General features: G+C 41.7%; 1 protein-coding gene across 1 annotated transcript in view; it reads left to right on the top strand.

Annotated features, from left to right (window-relative positions):
- Positions 1–374: 374 nt before the first annotated feature.
- The window catches only part of Nop60B (dyskerin pseudouridine synthase 1 Nop60B), a 62159-nt gene continuing 38062 nt past the window's right edge, over positions 375–24471 (top strand). Inside the window, exons 1-5 of the mRNA XM_053792715.2 lie at positions 375–551; positions 4683–4843; positions 5033–5249; positions 14804–14928; positions 15445–15571. Of these exons, the coding sequence (XP_053648690.1) occupies positions 4697–4843; positions 5033–5249; positions 14804–14928; positions 15445–15571 (616 nt within the window). The 5' untranslated portion in view covers positions 375–551; positions 4683–4696. The remainder of the gene's footprint in view (positions 552–4682; positions 4844–5032; positions 5250–14803; positions 14929–15444; positions 15572–24471) is intronic.

Consider the following 24471-nt stretch of genomic DNA (forward strand, 5'->3'; position numbering starts at 1 on the left):
CCCGGGACAAGAGTGACCTAATTTGCGGGAAATGCTCAGCATAACAAGGGGCTTTCTACATTGATGTCACTGATGTCAGCTATGGTCTGTATTACATGTACTTGTAGAAATAAAGATATATTATATTATTATAATTATTATTATTATAAGAATGGTGAATACTGAAAGAAATGAGGTAACGAATCTCTCAGTCTGGAGTCGATGTAATCACTCCTGTGCGGCTCATAAAAAAATATAAAAAAAATACCCAAATACTCTAATTTAAAAATTACATTGATGCAGTTATTAAAAGTATTAGTATAAGGTAGGTAAATATTTTCCAAGTGGGAGGCAGGAGGCAGACACACACACGTGCTCGTCAACAAACAACATGGCTGAACACCGCGTCTCATGCACTTGATACATCCAACGTTTTTCACCCTCCTGACCTCGTTACCACACTTCAACCACCTCGTTGCATCGTGTGGCAGCTTAGCTAGTGAATGCTCCGTCGCTACACCCAGAAATTTGAGTGGAAGAGTGTTTATTTCACCCGGAGGAGCTGTTAATAGGTGAGTCCCCCCGCTGTTGGTCTGTTTGAATGACTTGGAAATATTTTGAAATAGATTCGTGTTTATTTTGGTTTTTGGTTTTGATTTTTATGCAGCACTGGTTATATTACCACACATTGATCCCTTCTGGATCAATATGCACTGAGGAATAATATATTATTGTCTAATGAACTAGCACCATTAAGATACTGGTCCATGCTAGGTAGGTCCTACTGGTCCATGCTAGGTAGGTCCTACTGGTCCATGCTAGGTAGGTCCTACTGGTCCATGCTAGGTAGGTCCTACTGGTCCATGCTAGGTAGGTCCTACTGGTCCATGCTAGGTAGGTCCTACTGGTCCATGCTAGGTAGGTCCTACTGGTCCATGCTAGGTAGGTCCTACTGGTCCATGCTAGGTAGGTCCTACTGGTCCATGCTAGATAGGTCCTACTGGTCCATGCTAGGTAGGTCCTACTGGTCCATGCTAGATAGGTCCTACTGGTCCATGCTAGGTAGGTCCTACTGGTCCATGCTAGGTAGGGCCTACTGGTCCATGCTAGGTAGGTCCTACTGGTCCATGCTAGGTAGGTCCTACTGGTCCATGCTAGGTAGGTCCTACTGGTCCATGCTAGGTAGGTCCTACTGGTCCATGCTAGGTAGGTCCTACTGGTCCATGCTAGGTAGGTCCCACTGGTCCATGCTAGGTAGGTCCCACTGGTCCATGCTAGGTAGGTCCTACTGGTCCATGCTAGGTAGGTCCTACTGGTCCATGCTAGGTAGGTCCCACTGGTCCATGCTAGGTAGGTCCTACTGGTCCATGCTAGGTAGGTCCTACTGGTCCATGCTAGGTAGGTCCTACTGGTCCATGCTAGGTAGGTCCCACTGGTCCATGCTAGGTAGGTCCTACTTGTCCATGCTAGGTAGGTCCTACTGGTCCATGCTAGGTAGGTCCTACTGGTCCATGCTAGGTAGGTCCCACTGGTCCATGCTAGGTAGGTCCTACTTGTCCATGCTAGGCAGGTCCTATTGGTCCATGCTAGGTGGGTCCTACTGGTCCATGCTAGGTAGGTCCCACTGGTCCATGCTAGGTAGGTCCTACTTGTCCATGCTAGGCAGGTCCTATTGGTCCATGCTAGGTGAGTCCTACTGGTCCATGCTAGGTAGGTCCTACTGGTCCATGCTAGGCAGGTCCTATTGGTCCATGCTAGGTGAGTCCTACTGGTCCATGCTAGGTAGGTCCTACTGGTCCATGCTAGGTGGGTCCTACTGGTCCATGCTAGGTAGGTCCTACTGGTCCATGCTAGGTGGGTCCTAGATAAGATAAGATTTCGTTCGGATTTTTAACCCCGGAGGGTTAGCCACCCAGGATAACCCAAGAAAGTCAGTGCATCATCGAGGACTGTCTGACTTATTTCCATTGGGGTCCTCAATCATGTCCCCCAGGATGCGACCCACACCAGTCGACTAACACCCAGGTACCTATTTGCTGCTAGGTGAACAGGACAACAGGTGTAAGGAAACGTGTCGGAATGTTTCCACCCGCCGGGAATCGAACCCGGGCCCTCCGTGTGTGAAGCGGGAGCTTTAGCCACCAGGCCACGGGGCCACCCTACTGGTCCATGCTAGGTAGATCCTACTGGTCCATGTTAGGCAGGTCCTATTGGTCCATGCTAGGTGGGTCCTACTTGTCCATGCTAGGTAGGTTCTACTGGTCCATGCTAGGTAGGTCCTACTGGTCCATGCTTGGCAGGTCCTACTGGTCCATGCTTGACAGGTCCTACTGGTCCATGCTTGGCAGGTTCTACTGGTCCATGCTTGGCAGGTTCTATTGGTCCATGCTAGGTAGGTTCTACTGGTCCATGCTAGGCAGGTCCTACTGGTCCATGCTAGGCAGGTCCTACTGGTCCATGCTTGGCAGGTCCTACTGGTCCATGCTTGGCAGGTCCTACTGGTCCATGCTAGGTAGGTTCTGCTGGTTCATGCTTGGCAGGTCCTACTGGTCCATGCTTGGCAGGTCCTACTGGTCCATGCTAGGTAGGTTCTGCTGGTTCATGCTTGGCAGGTCCTACTGGTCCATGCTAGGTAGGTTCTGCTGGTTCATGCTTGGCAGGTCCTACTGGTCCATGCTAGGTAGGTTCTGCTGGTTCATGCTTGGCAGGTTCTACTGGTCCATGCTTGGCAGGTTCTATTGGTCCATGCTTGGCAGGTTCTACTGGTCCATGCTTGGCAGGTTCTACTGGTCCATGCTTGGCAGGTTCTACTGGTCCATGCTTGGCAGGTTCTACTGGTCCATGCTTGGCAGGTTCCACTGGTCCATGCTTGGCAGGTTCCACTGGTCCATGCTTGGCAGGTCCTACCTGTCCATGCTAGGCAGGTCCTACCTGTCCATGCTAGGCAGGTCCTACTGGTCCATGCTTGGCAGGTTCTACTGGTCCATGCTTGGCAGGTTCTACTGGTCCATGCTTGGCAGGTTCCACTGGTCCATGCTAGGCAGGTCCTACTGGTCCATGCTTGGCAGGTCCTACCTGTCCATGCTAGGCAGGTCATACTGGTCCATGCTTGGCAGGTCCTATCTGTCCATGCTAGGCAGGTTGTACTGGTCCATGCTAGGCAGGTCCTACCTGTCCATGCTAGGCAGGTCCTACTGGTCCATGCTTGGCAGGTCCTACCTGTCCATGCTAGGCAGGTTGCACTGGTCCATGCTTGGCAGGTCCTATCTGTCCATGCTAGGCAGGTTGTACTGGTCCATGCTAGGCAGGTCCTACCTGTCCATGCTAGGCAAGTCCTACTGGTCCATGCTTGGCAGGTCCTACTGATCCATGCTTGGCAGGTCCTACCTGTCCATGCTAGGCAGGTCCTACTGGTCCATGCTTGGCAGGTCCTATCTGTCCATGCTAGGCAGGTTGTACTGGTCCGTGCTTGGCAGATGTAAGTTTATTCGAGTATACACAAATACAGTTATATAGATTATCATACATAGCAGCATACGTGTAGAAAGCCAGGGATAACCCAAAAGAGTCAGAGTGGCTTATTTCCATTGGGGTCCTTTTAATACTTTATTATTATACTATAAAGGAGATATCTTATTATTATACTAGGAATAAGGTGAAATTAGTTGTTTATATTTACATGTGTGTTAGTTAAAAATTAAAAAATAATTCTCCTCCCTTTCTGTAGCTACATTCATCAGACACCTTTTGGCACTCTTCTTGAACTGGTTCATGCTATGACTGGCCTTGACATGTGCAGGCAGTCTGTTCCATTACTTTATTGCTGTACAATAAAAGGTGTTTAAAGCCTGGCCAATGACTGTGGGTACTACAAAGTTGTGCTCTCTCCCCTTAGTACTATGATTGCTTTGGTTCTCAACCTTGACAAAATTGGCAGCAAGATAGTCTGGACACTGTCTATGAGCAATTTTATAAACTTGATTTAACTTCAGTTGTTTTACTGTCTTCAACATTCAGCATATCCAGTTGTTGTAATTCATTCTGGGCTACATGTTCTCTTGGACCCAGGTCCAGGATGAATCTTACCATTTTGTTCTGGGTGATTTGCAGTCTATCTTTCAGTTTTTTGAGGCAGAGTACCATGAAGAGCAAGCGTAGTCCATATGACATTGTATAAGTGCTAGACATAGCGTCCTGTGAGCCTCAGTAGGTAGACACTGTGCTTGTCTGTAGAGGAACTTCAGTCTGGCATTCGCCTTCTTTACTACGCTATTCCCAATCAGTTCTCCTGACGTGTATGGGTCATAGGGTATTCCCAGATATTTTACTGAGGATACTGAAGTGATTGGTTCCCCATTACACCAGACAAGTTTATTCAGGTACACACAAAGACAGTTACATAAATAATCGTACATAGCATGTGTGTAGATTACCCACCCGGATAACACACAAAAGTCAACCTCAGTGATTTATTTATATATCCAACTTTTAAAGCTACCTGAGCTTTTAGTTTCAGTGTTCAAAGGAAGATCAGGACAGAGCAGGCCATCATCAAGTACTGCTTGTTATCAAATTTATTTTTATATTTAAGGTTGAATATGGTTAGTGTGCAGTTTATACCTACATGCACCAAAGAAGTGCGAACCTGATGTGTGGTAGGGCCTGTGTCAGATTTTCAACCTATTCATTTTTCTTTTTTTAAGATATATTGGGGACAATGGAGGAAGTTAATAATACAGGAGGAAAAAAGAAAAAGGAAAAAAAATCCTTAGGCGAGATACACCAGGAAACTTCATTTGCAATCGAGCCGTCAGCTGTACCGGCAAAATCCATTGATACTTCTCAGTGGCCTCTGTTACTGAAGGTAAGTCTTAATTTAATTTTTCTGTGATGGATATTAGCTGACATTAGTGTGAAACTGAAAACTATATCTCTGAACATGGCAAAACTGTGTTAATTTTCGAGTGAGAATTAGTATGGTATAGGGTGTCCAATTATATTGTACCAATTGAAAATGTGTAGTACACTGAATTCTAAACTTGTTGATTTTCAGAACTTTGACAAACTAAATGTGCGTACCAACCATTACACTCCACTGCCTCATGGTTGCTCACCACTAAAGCGTAATATTAGTGATTATCTTAAAGCTGGAGTCATCAATCTTGATAAGCCTTCCAATCCCTCCTCACATGAAGTTGTGGCCTGGATAAAACAAATCCTCCGCTTAGAAAAAACTGGACATTCTGGGACCTTGGACCCCAAAGTAACTGGTTAGTTTTATGTTTTATTTCAGTGTGTGTCAGGAATCATTAATCCATTAAATTTATTGATGTAGAGTTTACACTGTATAACTGAAGATCACTGAATCACTTTATTGTACAGTGGAACGTCGGTTTTCGTGTGCCCTGGTTTTCGAGACTAACTATAGTTATTCTCTATGAAGTGTATTTTTTGTTAATATTTTTGGGTGTCTGGAATGGATTAATTGGATTTACATTATTTCTTGTGGGAAACATTGCTTCAAGTTTTTGTACGATTCAGTTTTCATCAGACTTTTTCGAACGGACTAATCGCGAAAATTAAGGTTCCACTGTATTAATACATACTTAAAGTTGTACTATTGTACATTGAAAAGTTCTTACTTAATAACCTATGTCTAGTTGTTAATTAGTCTTTAAGTACAGTGGACCCCCGTTTAACGATATTTTTTCATTCCAGAAGTATGTTCAGGTGCCAGTACTGACTGAATTTGTTCCCATAAGGAATATTGTGAAGTAGATTAGTCCATTTCAGACCCCCAAACATACACGTACAAACGCACTTACATAAATACACTTACATAATTGGTCGCATTGGGAGGTGATCGTTAAGCGGGGGTCCACTGTATTAGAATTAGTCTGCCCAAAATACACTGCATGCTAATGGCCTTTTGTGCCTAACAATATTTTATTGTAAACTATCTGTATACTGGAGAAAAGAAATAATTTTTTTTTTTTTCCAACAAGTCAGCCATCTCCCACCGAGGCAGGGTGACTCAAAAAGAAAGAAAATCCCCAAAAAGAAAATGCTTTCATCATCATTCAACACTTTCACCTCACTCACACATAATCACTGTTTTTGCAGAGGTGCTCAAAACACAACAGTGTAGAAGCATATACCTGGAATTTACCTGGAGACAGTTCCGGGGGTCAACGCCCCCGCGGCCTGGTCTGTGACCAGGCCTCCTGGTGGATCAGAGCCTGATCAACCAGGCTGTTGCTGCTGGCTGCACACAAACCAACGTACGAGCCACAGCCCGGCTGGTCAGGAACCGACTTTAAGTGCTTGTCCAGTGCCAGCTTGAAGACTGCCAGGGGTCTGTTGGTAATCCCCCTTATGTATGCTGGGAGGCAGTTGAACAGTCTCGGGCCCCTGACACTTATTGTATGGTCTCTTAACGTGCTAGTGACACCCCTGCTTTTCATTGGGGGGATGTTGCATCGTCTGCCAAGTCTTTTGCTTTCGTAGTGAGTGATTTTCGTGTGCAAGTTCGGTACTAGTCCCTCGAGGATTTTCCAGATGTATATAATCATGTATCTCTCCCGCCTGCGTTCCAGGGAATACAGTTTTAGGAACCTCAAGCGCTCCCAGTAATTGAGGTGTTTTATCTCCGTTATGCTCGCCGTGAAGGTTCTCTGTACATTTTCTAGGTGAGCAATTTCACCTGCCTTGAAAGGTGCTGTTAGTGTGCAGCAATATTCCAGCCTAGATAGAACAAGTGACCTGAAGAGTGTCATCATGGGCTTGGCCTCCCTAGTTTTGAAGGTTCTCATTATCCATCCTGTCATTTTTCTAGCAGATGCGATTGATACAATGTTATGGTCCTTGAAGGTGAGATCCTCCGACATGATCACTCCCAGGTCTTTGACGTTGGTGTTTCGCTCTATTTTGTGGCCAGAATTTGTTTTGCACTCTGGTGAAGATTTAATTTCCTCGTGTTTACCATATCTGAGTAATTGAAATTTCTCATCATTGAACTTCATATTGTTTTCTGCAGCCCACTGAAAGATTTGGTTGATGTCCGCCTGGAGCCTTGCAGTGTCTGCAATGGAAGACACTGTCATGCAGATTCGGGTGTCATCTGCAAAGGAAGACACGGTGCTGTGGCTAACATCCTTGTCTATGTCAGATATGAGGATGAGGAACAAGATGGGAGCGAGTACTGTGCCTTGTGGAACAGAGCTTTTCACCGTAGCTGCCTCGGACTTCACTCTGTTGACGACTACTCTCTGTGTTCTGTTAGTGAGGAAATTATAGATCCATCGACCGACTTTTCCTGTTATTCCTTTAGCACGCATTTTGTGCGCTATTATGCCATGGTCACACTTGTCGAAGGCTTTTGCAAAGTCTGTATATATTACATCTGCATTCTTTTTGTCTTCTAGTGCATTTAGGACCTTGTCGTAGTGATCCAATAGTTGAGACAGACAGGAGCGACCTATTCTAAACCCATGTTGCCCTGGGTTGTGTAACTGATGGGTTTCTAGATGGGTGGTGATCTTGCTTCTTAGGACCTTTTCAAAGATTTTTATGATATGGGATGTTAGTGTTATTGGTCTGTAGTTCTTTGCTGTTGCTTTACTGCCCCCTTTGTGGAGTGGGGCTATGTCTGTTGTTTTTAGTAACTGTGGGACGACCCCCGTGTCCATGCTCCCTCTCCATAGGATGGAAAAGGCTCGTGATAGGGGCTTCTTGCAGTTCTTGATGAACACGGAGTTCCATGAGTCTGGCCTTGGGGCAGAGTGCATGGGCATGTCATTTATCGCCTGTTCGAAGTCATTTGGCGTCAGGATAACATCGGATAGGCTTGTGTTAACCAAATTTTGTGGCTCTCTCATAAAAAATTCATTTTGATCTTCGACTCTCAGTCTGGTTAGCGGCTTGCTAAAAACTGAGTCATATTGGGACTTCAGTAGCTCACTCATTTCCTTGCTGTCATCTATGTAGGACCCATCTTGTTTAAGTAGGGGCCCAATACTGGACGTTGTTCTCGACTTTGATTTGGCATAGGAGAAGAAATACTTTGGGTTTCTTTCGATTTCATTTATGGCTTTTAGTTCTTCCCGCGATTCCTGACTCCTATAAGATTCCTTTAGCTTAAGTTCGATGCTTGCTATTTCTCTGACCAGTGTCTCCCTACACATTTCAGATATATTGACCTCTTTTAGCCGCTCTGTTATTCTTTTCCGTCGCCTGTAAAGGGAGCGCCTGTCTCTTTCTATTTTACATCTACTCCTCCTTTTTCTTAGAGGAATAAGCCTTGTGCATACATTGAGTGCTACCATGTTAATCTGTTCTAGGCATAAGTTCGGGTCTGTGTTGCTTAGTATATCTTTCCAGCTTATATCAGTTAGGACTTGGTTTACTTGGTCCCACTTTGTTTTTGTTATTGAAGTTGAATTTGGTGAATGCTCCCTCGTGACTAAGCTCATTATGTCGGTCTGGGGCTCCACGCATACATGTCTGAACCTCAATTATGTTGTGATCTGAGTATATTGTTTTTGATATGGTGACATTTCTTATCAGATCATCATTGTTAGTGAAGATGAGGTCTAGTGTATTCTCCAGTCTAGTAGGCTCTATTATTTGCTGGTTTAAATTGAATTTTGTGCAGAGATTTAAAAGCTCGTGTGAGTGTGAGTTTTCATCAGAGCTGCCTCCTGGTGTTATTACTGCAACAATATTATTTGCTATATTCCTCCATTTTAGGTGCCTTAAGTTGAAATCCCCCAGGAGCAAGATGTTGGGTGCAGGAGGTGGAAGATTTTCCAGACAGTGGTCAATTTTTAACAGCTGTTCCTGGAATTGCTGGGATGTTGCATCCGGAGGCTTGTAGACTACCACAATGACTAGGTTTTGGTTCTCGACCTTTATTGCTAAAACTTCCGCTACATCATTTGAGGCATTAAGCAGTTCTGTGCAAACAAGTGACTGCAATGTACAGGCCAACCCCCCCCCCCCCCTTTTTTTCCTGTTCACTCTGTCACATCTGTATAGGTTGTAACCTGGGATCCATATTTCGTTGTCCAAGTGATCCTTTATGTGGGTCTCAGTGAAAGCCGCGAACATTGCCTTTGCCTCTGCAAGCAGTCCACGGATGAAAGTTATTTTGTTGTTTGTTGCTGGCTTTAGACCCTGTATATTTGCAAAGAAGAATGTCATCGGACTGGTAGTATTGTTGGTACTGGGGGGGGGGGATTTTTTTTCCGGCATTAGTATCTGTATCTGTTGGTTTGGAGTGGAGGCCATCGACTGTGGTTCCACTCCCAAAACCCCTCCTTTAGAGTGCAGGCACTGTACTTCTCATTTCCAGGACTCAAGTCCGGCTATATAAAAATAACCGGTTTCCCTGAATCCCTTCACTAAATATTACCCTCCTCACATTCCAACAGATCTTCAGGTCCCAAATACCATTCGTCTCATTCACTCCTATCGAACACGCTCATGTACGCAATTATTTGTATTTGTATTTGTATAAATGGCATATTAAAATTTTATCAAATGAATTTGAAGGTAAATGTGATAAAGTTGAAATGTATAATAGTTTAACCTGTCTTAAGTTATGTTACACAAATAACCCGCACATAAAAGAGAGAAGCTTACGACGACGTTTCGGTCCGACTTGGACCATTGACAAAGTCACACTAACCAGAAGTGGAGGAGGACGGCTATATATAGGCAGGAAGAGGTGGTGGTAGTAGTAGTAGTACAAGAATGGTATGTAATACCGACAAGATGAAATTAAGTCTCATGCGCAACACCCGGGCATCACTATCGTAGACGTTTCGCCATCCAGCCAGCCACTTGATGGCGAAACGTCCACAACAAAGACAACCAGATGCCGCTCATGTGTCTTAATTTCATCAGTAGTTGTAGTAGTAGAAGAGGTAGTAGTAGTGGTAGTGGTAGAAGTGGGAAATAAGGAGGACGAGCAGTCAAAAACATAGGAAGGGAGCACTGCAAGAGAGCTTAGGTGCCCACTGAGGGAGAGCAAGCGCACAGAGGTGCGTGAAAGGGGAAGTGGTGAAATAAATGAAGAAGGAACAGAAACACGAGACAGAAGAGAGAAAGACAAACCAGAGGAGAAAAGGAAAGATGAAAGGGGAAGAGGGAGAAGAAAAAGAAAAAAGAAAAAATGAGGAGTCAGGTTAAGTCACAGGTGTTCTGAAGTTTGGAGCATTTTACAATGTAGTGGGAGAGGAAGGCATCTACAGAGGCGAAGCCAGGGCTAAGGTTCATACAAGGAAAGTTGTTTATTAGAGAGGATTCAACTAGACGGCGACTGTTCGAGTTGGAAGTAGGGAAGACAGTTTTAGCAGAAGACTAGTCAATAGGATGGCTATGATCTCTGACGTGACAGAAAAGAGCATTGTTAGTGTCGGCAATCCTAACACTATTTTTGTGCTCCCTAAGTCTGTCAGAAAGAGATCGACCAGTTTCTCCGAAGTATTGAAAATGACAGGAGGAGCAAGAAATAGAGTAAACACCAGGAACATCTGTAGAGGGAGGCGAGGTATGAACGAGATTAGTGTGAAGAGTGTTAGTCTGGCGGAAGGTAAGCTTGATATATAAGGGATGGAGAGAACTGTTGAGATTAGAAATACCGGAAATGTAGGGAAGGCAGAGGATAGAAGAGTTCCCAGGAGTAGAGAATTTGGGAGAAAAGAAATTGCGTTTGGCACGTGAGAGGGCAGAGTCTATGAAATGGGAAGGGTAGCCAAGACGGGAAAACGAATTATAAAGAGTGGAAATTTCTGCTGGAAGGAACTGAGGATCACAGATGCGGAGGGCACGGAGAAAGAGGGAGATAAGAACACTTTTCTTGACAGGGGAAGCATGAGAGGAAAAGTATTGAAATAATAGATTCTTTTCCTGAAGGCAGCGACACCAAAACTACGAAATTTGGTGGACAACTTAAGAAATTACGCAGGTGCAATGTTAGCAGTCTGCAATCTATCCTTAGTGATGTTGCTCAATATTAGTCTTTAGGCCAATTTCATTGCTTAATTTGGCTAAGTTTTCAGGTATTTCGCTAATATTTCTTTCGTTCTATCGATTGATCACAAGAAACTGCCCATTTAACTATTACAACTACCATATAGTGTGCGCACAAGTCAGTAATTTCGCCAGTTTTACACAAAATTCAAATAATTCCAATTTAAAAGCCCAAGTCCAAAATAAACACAGTAGACATTCTGGGCATTAACCCTTTGACTGTTTACGCCGTATAAATACGTCTTACGCGCCACTGTTTCTGACGTATATATAGTACTCATAAATTCTAGCGGCTTCAAATCAAGCAGGAGAAAGCTGGTAGGCCCACATGTGAGAGAATGGGTCTGTGTGGTCAGTGTGCACCACATAAAAAAAATCCTGCAGCACACAGTGCATAATGAGAAAAAAAAACACTGACCGTTTTTTGGGATTAAAACGCCGACTTTGAGGTATATTTTCGTATAGTATTTATCGGTGTATTCTCGTTTTCATGGTCTTAGGTGATAAAATGGAAAACATATTAAAGAAATGGAGATGGTTTTCATTACATGTACTTTCAGAGTAGCGGAAATGTTCGATTTTTACCAATGTTCAAGAGTAAGCAAATCACACCACACGTCCAATACACGTCATCTGGGGAGTCTAATATTCTTTTACTAGTGCACTGATATTATTTAAACCATTTTTAAAATAATGCAGTAGTCTGCATACCAGTAAATTTTGTATTTTTTTGTATGAATAAAAAATAAAAATAGAAAGCAATAGTAATATACGAGGGGCCTAGAGATGTGACTAATGAACAGAGGATATGTTATTTTAGTGCCAAGAATGTCTACCTTGCTTATTCTGGACCCTATTTTGAAATTGGCATCTTTTTTGATTTGCGTGAAATTGGCCATATTGCCAATTTCTGACCACTTTATTGGGTAGTTCAAATCGGTAAATGGGCGGTTTCTTCTACTCAACTGATAGATAAAATGGAGTTCTAAAGAAATAACTATGAGTTTTGTCAACTGGAACAATGGAATTGGCTAAAAACAGGGCTCAAAGTCGGCGAAATCGCCAATACGTATATGTCGCCGAGACCACTAACTTCGCGGTAGTGTAATTCTGTGAGTTTTCGATCAAATTTCGAACTTTTGGTGTCATCAACCATCGGGAAAAGATTCTCTGTCATTTCATAAGATTTTTTTTTTTTTTTTTTTTTTTTTTTTTTACCAAAATTTTGCGACATAGAATGACAGTTTCAGAAAGGGGCCTGCGACAGTCAAAGGGTTAAAGCCATATTTCTTCTGTTCATTAACCCCCTTTTCTGACCAGATCTCCAACATTAAAAGTGCTCACAGTATCCACATTTAAAAAAAATTATATTATTTTTTTTTTTAACAAGTCCCACTGAGGCAGGGTGACCCGAAAAGAAAGAAAATCCCCAAAAAGAAAATACTTTCATCATTCAACACTTTCACCTCACTCACACATAATTACTGTTTTTGCATAGGCGCTCAGAACACAACAGTTTAGAAGCATATACGTATAAAGATACACAACATATCCCTCCAAACTGCTAATATCCTGAAACCCCTCCTTTAGAGTGCAGGCATTGTACTTCCCATTTCCAAGACTCAAGTCTGGCTATATAAAAATAACTGGTTTCCCTGAATCCCTTCACTAAATATTACCCTGCTCACACTCCAACAGATCGTCAAGTCCCAAATACCATTCGTCTCCATTCACTCCTATCGAACACGCTCATGCATGCCTGCTGGAAGTCCAAGCCCCTCACCCACAAAACCTCCCTTACCCCTTCCTTCCAACCTTTTCGAGGATGACCCCTACCCCGCCTTCCTTCTCCTATAGATTTAAATGCTCTCCATGTCATCCTGCTTTGATCCATTCTCTCTAAATGACAGCAACCGCCCGGGGAGGTACTACTGTCCTGCCAAGCGAGTGTAAAACGAAAGCCTGTAATTGTTTTACATGATGGTAGGATTGCTGGTGTCCATTTTTTGTCTCATAAACATGCAAGGTTTCGGGTACATCTTGCTACTTCTACTTACACTTAGGTCACACTACACATACATGTACAAGCATATATATACACACACTCCTCTGGGTTGTCTTCTGTTTCTTACTAGTTCTTGTTCTTGTTTATTTCCTTTTATCTCCATGGGGAAGTGGAACAGAATTCTTCCTCTGTAAGCTATGCGTGTTGTAAGAGGCGACTAAAATGCCAGGAGCAAGGGGCTAGTAACCCCTTCTGCATAAATTACTAAATTTAAAAAGAGAAACTTTCGTTTTTCTTTTTGGGCCACCCCTCCTTCGTGGGATACGACCGGTTTGTTGAATTTTTTTTTTTTTTTGTTTTTTTTCAAAGCATTGGCCCTCTCCCACTGAGGTAGGGTGACAGAGAAGTACAAGGAATACAATTTTTAAAGTGCAGCATGCCAAAGATCCTTGTATGCAGAGCATTATGGGCAGGCTTAAAATTAACTTAAGATTAACTAAGCAATGATATATTCAGTGGTACAAAAATTATTGTTATCACTTGCTTAGAGTGATAAGTGATAAGCCAGAGAGGTGCCAATACTACAGTTCAAGACTGCAAATATCCCCACCCTTCCTTCAGAGTGCAGGCACTGTACTTCCCACTTCCAGGACTCAAGTCTGGCTAACCAGTTTCTCTGAATCCCTTCATAAATGTTACTTTACTCACACTCCAACAGCATTCAACTATAGAATAATTTCCTTCCACACATTCTTATCTAATGTGCTTACACTAGTCAGTAGACACAGACTATTTAACATCTTATTAAAAGATAACAGAAACATTGCTGGAACAAGTGGTGTAGAAGTCTTGAAGAGGAAACTGATCAAGTATCTTCACCAAGTGCCAGATCAACCAGGCTGTGATGGATGTGTGTGTCAGTGGGCAACCAACAGCAACAGCCTGGTTGACCAGGCAAACACCATCTGAGCCTGGCCTATGGCTGGGCTCCAGAAGTAGAAAAACTCTTGGAATTCATCAAAGGTATCCTGCCAAAGTGCAACAAATTCAACATCTTTCCATTTCACATTCATTTGACAGGAGGGTAATGTCTGGCTGGAAGGTTAATGTCAACCAGGAGGGTAATGTCTGGCTGGAAGGTTAATGTCAACCAGGAGGGTAATGTCTGGCTGGAAGGTTAATGTCAACCAGGAGTGTAATGTCTGGCTGGAAGGTTAATGTCAACCAGGAGGGTAATGTCTGGCTGGAAGGTTAATGTCAACCAGGAGGGTAATGTCTGGCTGGAAGGTTAATGTCAACCAGGAGGGTAATGTCTGGCTGGAAGGTTAATGTCAACCAGGAGGGTAATGTCTGGCTGGAAGGTTAATGTCAACCAGGAGGGTAATGTCTGGCTGGAAGGTTAATGGCAACCAGGAGGGTAATGTCTGGCTGGAGGGTTAATGTCAACCAGGAGGGTAATGTCTGGCTGGAAGGTTAATGTCAACCAGGAGGGTAATGTCTGGCTGGAAGGTTAATGTCAACCAGGAGGGTAATGTCTGGCTGGAAGGTTAATGTCAACCAGGAGGGTAATGTCTGGCTGGAATGTTAATGTCAACCAGGAGGGTAATATCTGGCTGGAAGGTTAATGTCAACCAGGAGGGTAATGTCTGGCTGGAAGGTTAATGTCAACCAGTCTACTGTCTGATGGGGTCTTTATTATTATTATTATTATTATTATTATTATTATTATTATTATTATTATTACTTTATTTTTAATACAGTCTACATCTTGTTTGTTTTCCCCAGGCTGTTTAATTGTTTGCTTGGAAAGATCAACTCGCCTAGTCAAATCTCAGCAGGGAGCTGGTAAAGAATATGTGTGTGTTTTTCGTCTGCATGAGAGTGTAGGTAATGAGCTGAAAGTCAGGCAGGTGAGTTCACCAGTAATAATTTTTTTAGTAATATTGCATCTGTAGCGACTTTTTTATTTAATTTTTGAAATTAATTTTTCCCTTTTTTCTGAATAATTACTGCAGAATACCTAATTTGGAACAAATATATGCTATAGTTTTGTTTGTAATACAGTGGACCCCCGCTTAACGATCACCTCCCAATGCGACCAATTATGTAAGTGTATTTATGTAAGTGCGTTTGTACATGTATGTTTGGGGGTCTGAAATGGACTAACCTACTTCACAATATTCCTTATGGGAACAAATTCGGTCAGTACTGGCACCTGAACATACTTCTGGAATGAAAAAACATCGTTAACCGGGGGTCCACTGTAATAGTATAAAATTCATTAAATAACTCATTTTAAATACCATATTTTTTGTACCCTATATGAAATGTTCCAAATGGATTGATAATTCCATTTTGGATACAATATCTTTTTAAACGTCATACCCCCATAGGTAATATTGGTTCGTTGTCTTTTTCTTCGATAGACAATGGACAAACTGAAAGGGGCACAGTTCCAGAGACCACCATTGATCTCTGCTGTCAAGAGACAACTTCGTGTGCGAACAGTCTATGATAACAAACTGCTCGAGTATCATCCCGATTTAAACATGGGTATAGTTAACATCATTTTATTCATATTATATTTTACTCTATACTTCTCAATAAAGTCATTTGAAAACTAATTACTGTATTACTGATTTTGATATATAACTTGAGACCTTGATGTGACTCATTTTCCAGAGGGATTGACACAACTGAAAAGTCTTTGAACAGTTTTCTAAACTCAGAAAAAAAGACAGGTCCAGAGCAAAATTATTTTGTGACAGTGTTATTTACAGTTTTGAACTGTAGTATCGGCACCCCTCTGATGGAAGCGTTTCTTCTTTTTTGGACCACCCTTCCTCTGTGGGAAATGAGTGGAGTGATAAAAAAAAGTTTTCTCTACGTAGATTTTTTTATCGGCCCATTGACTTCGTCACAATGAAAGCTTGCTCTGTACCCATGTTTTTTTTTCATTACTGTTGCCTGAGCACCTCTATATCTATATTACAACCTCTTCTATATCACTTTTCTTATTTTTTATTTTGTTTATTTACACATCGGCTGTTTCCCACCAAGGGAGGATGGTTCAAAAAAGAAAAACTTTCACCATCATTCACTCCATCATTGTCTTGCCAGAGGCACGTTTACACTACAGTTATAGAACTGCAACAGTAACTCCCCTCCTTCAGAATGCAGGCACTGTACTTCCCATCTCCAGGACTCAAATCTGGCCTGCCGGTTTCCCTGAATCCTCTCATAAATGTTACCTTGCTACACTCCACAGCATGTCAAGTCCTAAAAATCATTTGTCTCCATTCACTCCTATCTAACACGCTCACACATGCCTGCTGGAAGTCTAAGCCTATTGCACACAAAACCTCCTTTACCCCCTCTCTCCAACCTTTTCCAGGCCGACCCCTACCCCGCCTTCCCTCCACTACAGATTTATACACTCTTGAAATCATTCTATTTTGTTCCATCCTCTTTACATGTCTGAACCACCTAACAATCTCTCCTCAGCCTTCTGGATGATGATAATTTTGGTAATCCTGAACCTCCTCTTAATTTCCAAACTACGAATTCTCTGCATTATACTCGCACCACGCATTGCCCTCAGACACATCTCCACTGCCTCCAGCTTTCTCCTTGTTGCAACATTCATCGCCCATGCTTTATATCCATATAAGAGCGTTGGTATAACTATACTCTTATACATTCTCTTCTTTGCTTCCATGGACAGTTTTTTGTCTCTGCAGACTACTCATTGCACCACTCACCTTTTTCCCCCATGTCAATTGTGATTCACCTCATCTTTCATAGACCCATATGCCGAAATGTCCACTCCTAAATATCTGAATACATTCACCTCCTCCATACTCTCTCCCTCTAATGTGATATCCAGTCTTTCATTACCTGTTTTTTTTTTTTTATATAACCTCATCACCTTACTCTTTCCTATATTCACTTTTAATTTTCTTCTTTTATATACTCTACCAAACTCATCCACCAACCTCTTCAACTTCTCTTCAGGATCTCCCAAAAGTACAGTGTCATCAGCAAAGAGCAACTGTGACAACTCCCAGTTTGTGTTAGGCTCTTTTTCTTTTATTATGTTATTATGAGACTTATTCCTTGTTATCATCCTCTCCCTTTTCCATGACAGTGTGTTATGAACATAGTCAGCTGGTCCCTGGGTTATAGTGCTTTTCGTAACAAACTTAGCACGTCTAGGGGTCTACATTCGTGGGGGAAAAGGAATTTCCTTGGTTTCTATTTAATTTATTAATAACCATAATAACCACTGAAATCCACTTTCTCATATTTTGTACTATGAGTAGAACACTTATGCCATTCCGCATTAAAACATCACAGTACTAGGTTAAGTATTTACAAATGGCTCTGAGTGAGTCAGGAAATATCAGTACAGTGGAACCTCAAAAATCAAACTGCTCCCAACACAACCAATTATGTAAGTGTATTTTTGTAAGTGCTTTTATAAGTGTATTTTTGAGGGTCTGAAATGGACTAATCTAATTTACATTATTCCTGATGGGAATAAATTCATTCGGTAAAGGCACTCGAACAGCTTTCTGGACTGAAGAAAGTTTGATATTTGAGGTTCCACTGTATATGTACATGCACAGGCGTTGCTTAAAAACTCGAGCACCACATTGATAGAGCTCTTACATAGGATTCACTCTGCAGTAAGCCCTCTTACACCACAGAGGCTTGCTCACTTGGCTTCACTTTCTCTAAGAGCTTCTCAACTGCCTTCTCCAACCAAGATAAATCTTAGCAATGAGTTCCGAAAATTCCTGGTATGTATTTTCTAGGGAGGCGAATGTTGGTCTAGAGGTGGACACTTCCCTAAACCCTTCCTGGTCCAGAGGAAGGTATGAACTGAACAAAGTGAGGCTTTACCAGCCCACTTTGACTCGGTCGGAGCAGGGGTTGAGCAGCTCAAATCACCTACTGGTGCTTGGCCAGGTTGCACCAGCAGTTTGGACTAATTAAATAACCTACCTATGTACAAAGCTAAGTAATACAACCAGATAATATTATAAAGTCGAGTAAATTCATTTTAGCTACTAATGGAATTACTCCTGAATATAATATTAAGTGAAATAGCAAAAATAACATGTAAAAGTATACCATCACAATAATAACAAGTAGAAACTGTCTACTTAAAATCGACAAAAGGTTGTAACACAGTGGTACTAACCCGTCACTGAAGCCATAATGTTACATTCTTGTATCCTTTGCAAGCCTGCAACTTCGATTATTATGTTAGAATCATTGTCGTAGGGAAGTAATGCTGATGGAGGCCATAACAGTGCAGCATATGATAAAGAAATTCCTTATTTTATATTGCTGGTTATAGCCTAGCATCACAATAGGTAATAAAATTTTCCACTGGTTGTAACAATTACTACTAGCACCTCATTCAATTTATTGCATTCTTCCACTATTTATTAAGAAAATTTACCAGTACTCCTTCAGTTTCACATTTTTCCTTAATTTATAACTGGCCTCTTGTTATCCTCATTGAGGGTACTAAAAAAATTATCTGTGTCTTGAAATCTTTTGATAACCCCCTATGTGTTATCATATTTTTCTTCCTGTGGCCAGTTGGGGATCAAACCCAAGTTATTTAGCCAGCCTCCCAGTAACCTAGCTAAATTCTTAACAAGAGTCAGTGAACTTTTTTCGTTATTACACCCAAAAGAAATTTGTGTACAGTGAAATTACCCACTAGACTTGAAAGTCCACAGAATCTGGAAAAACACAAGGAGCATTCAAATTCAAAATACAGTGGACCCTTGGTTATTGGCCGTAATCCGTTCCAGAAGGCCAGCCTAAAACCGAAATGGCCTATAACCGAAATAATTATTCCCATAAGAATTAATGTAAATACAATTACTAAATTACTAAATTTAAAAAGAGAAACTTTTGTTTTTCTTTTTGTTGAAAAAAAAAATCCGTTCCAGACACCCAAAAATGTTCACAAAAAAATACATTTTTTAGAGATTAATGAGAGTTTTACATAAGACAAAGAGAACTAAATAAAATAAATACATGAACAATTAAATCAATATTACATACCTTTATTGAAGACTGTTGTTGGCTTATGGAAGATAGGGAGGAGGAAAGTTTATTCTTTGGAGGGGGAATCCTCCTCCATAATGACTTCAGGTATCAAAGCCCTATCTGGGGTTACTTCCCATCTGTCTTTTAAAGCCACTAGGACCAGCTTGAGAGTCACTGGACCCTGTCATGCAAAATATCTGCCCAAAGAGCTCTTGTTTCTGGCCTCTTAAGATTTTCCTGAAGTGGGACAAAGTTCTGTCGCTGAACCTCTTGCAGATGTAGCTTGTTTCAGCTTGGTCAGGGTAATATTTCTCAACAAAAGCTTGCACCCTAGTCTACATTGCACTTTTTTTTTTTTTTCCCAACAAATCGGCCGTCTCCCACCGAGGCAGGGTGACACAAAAAGAAAGAAAATCCCCAAAAAGAAAATACTTTCATCATCATTCAACACTTTCACCTCACTCACACATAATCACTGTTTTTGCAGAGGTGCTCAGAACACAACAGTTTAGAAGCATATACCTATAAAGATACACAACATATCCCTCCAGACTGCTAATATCCCGAACCCCTCCTTCAGAGTGCAGGCATTGTACTTCCCATTTCCAAGACTCAAGTCCGGCTATATAAAAATAACCGGTTTCCCTGAATCCCTTCACTAAGTATTACCCTGCTCACACTCCAACAGATCGTCAAGTCCCAAATACCATTCGTCTCCATTCACTCTATCGAACACGCTCATGCACGCCTGCTGGAAGTCCAAGCCCCTCACCCACAAAACCTCCTTTACCCCTTCCTTCCAACTTTTCGAGGACGACCCCTACCCCGCCTTCCTTCCCCTATAGATTTATATGCTTTCCATGTCATTCTACTTTGATCCATTCTCTCTAAATGACCAAACCACCTCAACAACCCCTCTTCTGCCCTCTGAGTAATACTTTATTAACTCCACACCTTTTCCTAATTTCCACACTCCGAATTTTCTGCATAATATTTACATCACACATTGCCCTTAAACAGGACATCTCCACTGCCTCCAACCGTCTCCTCGCTGTTGCATATGAACTGAAGAGTATGTATGTATTATAGACAATAAAGAAATTTTAAAAATAAAACACAAAATTAAAAAAATAATAAAATGAAAAATAAACTCTGAAAAAAAAATAGTAACAGACAAATTTAACTCTTTCACTGTTGGTCCTGTAATATTACAGCTTACAAGCCAGTGTCGGTCCCATAATAGTACGCCAAAATTCTAGAAGCATCCAATCTTGCAGAGAAAGCTGGTAGGCCTACATATGAGAAAATGGGTTTGAGTGGTCAGTGTGCACAGTATAAAAAAAATCCTACAGCATGCGGTGCATGAGGGAAAAAACTCTGACCATGTTTTTCGTTTAAAGCAGCGACTTTGTGGTGTATTTTCGTATGGTATTTATGGTTGTTTTCTCGTTTTCTTGGTCTCATTTGATAGAATGGAAAGGTATACAGACTCTCAATGTCACCTTTGCACCATTAACTCTTTGACTGTTTCGGCCGTATATATATGCGTCTTACGAGACAGTGTTTCAGATGTATACAGTGGACCCCCGCATAACGATTTTAATCCGTGCAAGAGGGGTAATTGTTATGCGAAATAATCGGTATGTGAATGAATTTTCCCCATAAGAAATAATGGAAATAAAATTAATCCGTGCAAGACACCCAAAAGTATGAAAAAAAAAATTTTTTTACCACATGAAATGTTAATTTTAATACACACAAACTGAAAAAGGCATGCACACTTACATGACACTTACTTTTATTGAAGATCTGGTGATGATTGATGGGATGGGAGGAGGGGAGAGAGAGTGTTAGTGTTTAGAAGGGGAATCCCCTTCCATTAAGACTTGAGGTGGCAAGTCCTTTTCTGGGGTTACTTCCCTTCTTCTTTTAATGCCACTAGGACCAGCTTCAGAGTCACTGGACTTCTTTCGCACAACATATCTGTCCATAGTGGCCTGTACCTCTCGTTCCTTTATGACTTCCCTAAAGTGTTTCACAACATTGTCAGTGTACAGGTTGCCAACACGGCTTGCAATAGCTGTGTGAGGGTGATTTTCATCCATGAAGGTTTGCACTTCAAGCCACTTTGCACAGATTTCTTTAATCTTTGTAGTAGGCAACTTCTTCAATTTCTCTCTCCCCTCCTCTGAACCAGTTTCCTCAGGTCTGGCCTCTTGCTCTTGAAGTTTATCTATCAGCTCATCAGTGGTTAGTTCTTCATTGTCCTCCTCCACCAACTCTTCCACATCATCCCCACTAACCTCCAACCCCAAGGACTTTCCCAATGCCACAATGGATTCCTCAAGTGGCATAATCCTCTCAGGGTTAGCCTCAAACCCTTCAAAATCCCTTTTGTCTACACATTCTGGCCACAGTTTCTTCCAAGCAGAGTTCAAGGTCTTCTTAGTCACTCCCTCCCAAGCCTTACCTATAAGGTTTACACAATTGAGGATATTAAAGTGCTCTCTCCAAAACTCTCTTAGAGTCAGTTGAGTTTCTGAGGTCACTACAAAGCACCTTTCAAACAGAGCTTTTGTGTACAGTTTTTTGAAGTTTGCAATAACCTGCTGGTCCATGGGCTGCAGGAGAGGAGTGGTATTAGGAGGCAAAAACTTCACCTTAATGAAGCTCATGTCCCCATAAAGTCGCTCTGCCACGTCTGTAGGATGACCAGGGGCATTGTCTAACACCAGGAGGCACTTAAGTTCTAATTTCTTTTCAGTTAGGTAATCTTTCACATTGGGGGCAAATGCATGGTGTAACCAGTTATAGAAAAAGTCCCTAGTGACCCATGCCTTACTGTTTGCCCTCCACAGCACACACAAATTATCCTTGAGGACATTCTTTTGCCTGAACGCTCTGGGAGTTTCAGAGTGATACACTAATAAAGGCTTAACTTTGCAATCACCACTAGCATTGGCACACATCAACAAAGTAAGCCTGTCTTTCATAGGCTTATGTCCTGGGAGTGCCTTTTCCTCCTGAGTAATGTAGGTCCTGCTTGGCATTTTCTTCCAGAACAGGCCTGTTTCATCACAATTAAACACTTGTTCAGGTTTCAGTCCTTCACTGTCTATGTACTCCTTGAATTCCTGCACATATTTTTCAGCCGCTTTGTGGTCCGAACTGGCAGCCTCACCATGCCTTATCACACTATGGATGCCACTACGCTTCTTAAATCTCTCAAACCAACCTTTGCTGGCCTTAAATTCACTCACATCATCACTAGTTGCAGGCATTTTTTTAATTAAATCCTCATGCAACTTCCTAGCCTTTTCACATATGATCGCTTGAGAGACGCTATCTCCTGCTAGCTGTTTTTCATTTATCCACACCAATAAGAGTCTCTCAACATCTTCCATCACTTGCGATCTTTGTTTCGAAAACACAGTTAAACCTTTGGCAAGAACAGCTTCCTTGATTGTCTTTCTGGTGCCCACAATAGTAGCGATGGTTGATTGGGGTTTCTTGTACAACTTGACTAGGTCGGCGATACGCACTCCACTTTCATACTTATCAATGATCTCTTTCTTCATTTCTATTGGAATTCTCACCCTTATTGGTGTACGGTTGGCACTAGAAGCTTTCTTGGGGCCCATGGTCACTTATTTTCCAGAAACAGCACCGAAAACACTGTAATAATACGAAATATTCCGATTGTATGCTTGGATGTTACCGCGGAGGCTGGCTGGTAAACAATGGCACGGGCGGCACATGTGAGGCTGGCTGAGGGCGCACATTGGACGCGTCTCGGACGAAAATCGGTGAGCGGGTTTTTAATCGGTATGCGCGGCAAAATTTTTGCTATTAAAGCAAGCGGTATGCGGATTAATCGCTATGTGATGCCATCGTTATGCGGGGGTCCACTGTATATACTCAATAATTCTAGCGGCTTCAAATCAAGCAGGAGAAAGCTAGTAGGCCCACATGTGAGAGAATGGGTCTGTGTGGTCAGGGTGTACCATATAAAAATATTCCTGCAGCACGCAGTGCATAATGAGAAAATAAAAACTTGTTTTTTTTTTTTTGTTTTTTTTTTTTAATTAAAATGCCGACTTTGTGTTCTATTTTCGTATAGTATTTATAATTGTATTCTCATTTTCTTGGTCTCATTTGATAGAATGGAAAACATATTATAGAAATAGAGGTGATTTTGATTGGTTTTACTATGAAAAGAACCTGGAAATGGAGCTCAAAGTAGGGGAAATGTTTGATATTTGCCGATGTTCAAAAATAAACAAATGATGTCATTTTCCAATAAATGTCCAAGTAGCCATTCTAATATGCAGTCATGAATGGGTTGATATTATACAATTATTACAATATTGCAGTAGTCTGCATAAAAGTAAATCTTCTATTTTTTGTTTGAATAAAAATTCAAAATAGAAAGCAAGAGTAATATCAGAGGGGTCTGGAGACATGACTGATGAACAAAGAAAATGTTATTTTAGAGCCAGGAATGTGCATTGTTCATTCTGGATCCTATTTTGAAATTGTCTTTTTTTTTTTAATTTTCATGAAATTGGCCAAATTGCAAATTTCTGACCACGTTATTGGGTAGTTTAAATCGGTAAATGGGCAGTTTCTTGTACTCGGTCGATAGAAAACAATGGAGTCCTAAAGAAATAGCTATGAGTTTGATCAACTGGAAGAATGGAATTAGCCAAAAATAGGGCTCAAAGTGGGCGAAATCACTGATTCGTAAATACAGTGGAACCCTGGTTTGCGATGCCATCGGTATCCGATAAATCCGGTATTCGATGCATTGTATCGCAAAAAATTTGCCTTGGCTCCCGTTACAAAACCCAGTATACACGATTCGTTCGAGACGTGTCCAAGTGTGGCCTGAGCTGCCCCCGTGTGTGCCAGTGTTTACATTCAGCCAGTGAGCTCGCATCTAAGGATACATTCGGTACATTCCATATTATCACAGTGTTTTTGGTGCTTGTTTCTGCAAAATAAGTGTGATTAGGCATGGTGAGGCTGCCAGTTTGGACCAAAAAGCAGCTGAAAAATATGTGAAGATAGTGAAGAATTTAAACCTGAACAAGTGTTTAATTGCGACGAAACAGGCCTATTTTGGAAGAAATTGCCAAGCAGGACCTACATTACTCAGGAGGAAAAGGCACTCCCGGGACATAAGCCTATAAAAGATCTTCATTAAAGGTAAGTGTCATGTGTTCTATTGTTAGTAGAGTACATACTACAAACTGTGCATCTCTTCTTCAGTTTGTGTGCATTAAACTTGATAATTCATGTGGTAAAATTTTTTTTTTACATACTTTTGGGTGTCTTGCACAGATTAATTTGATTTCCATTATTTCTTATGGGGCAAATTG

The sequence above is a fragment of the Cherax quadricarinatus genome, chromosome 81, assembly GCF_038502225.1.
Source record: "Cherax quadricarinatus isolate ZL_2023a chromosome 81, ASM3850222v1, whole genome shotgun sequence".
NCBI lineage: Eukaryota > Metazoa > Arthropoda > Malacostraca > Decapoda > Parastacidae > Cherax > Cherax quadricarinatus.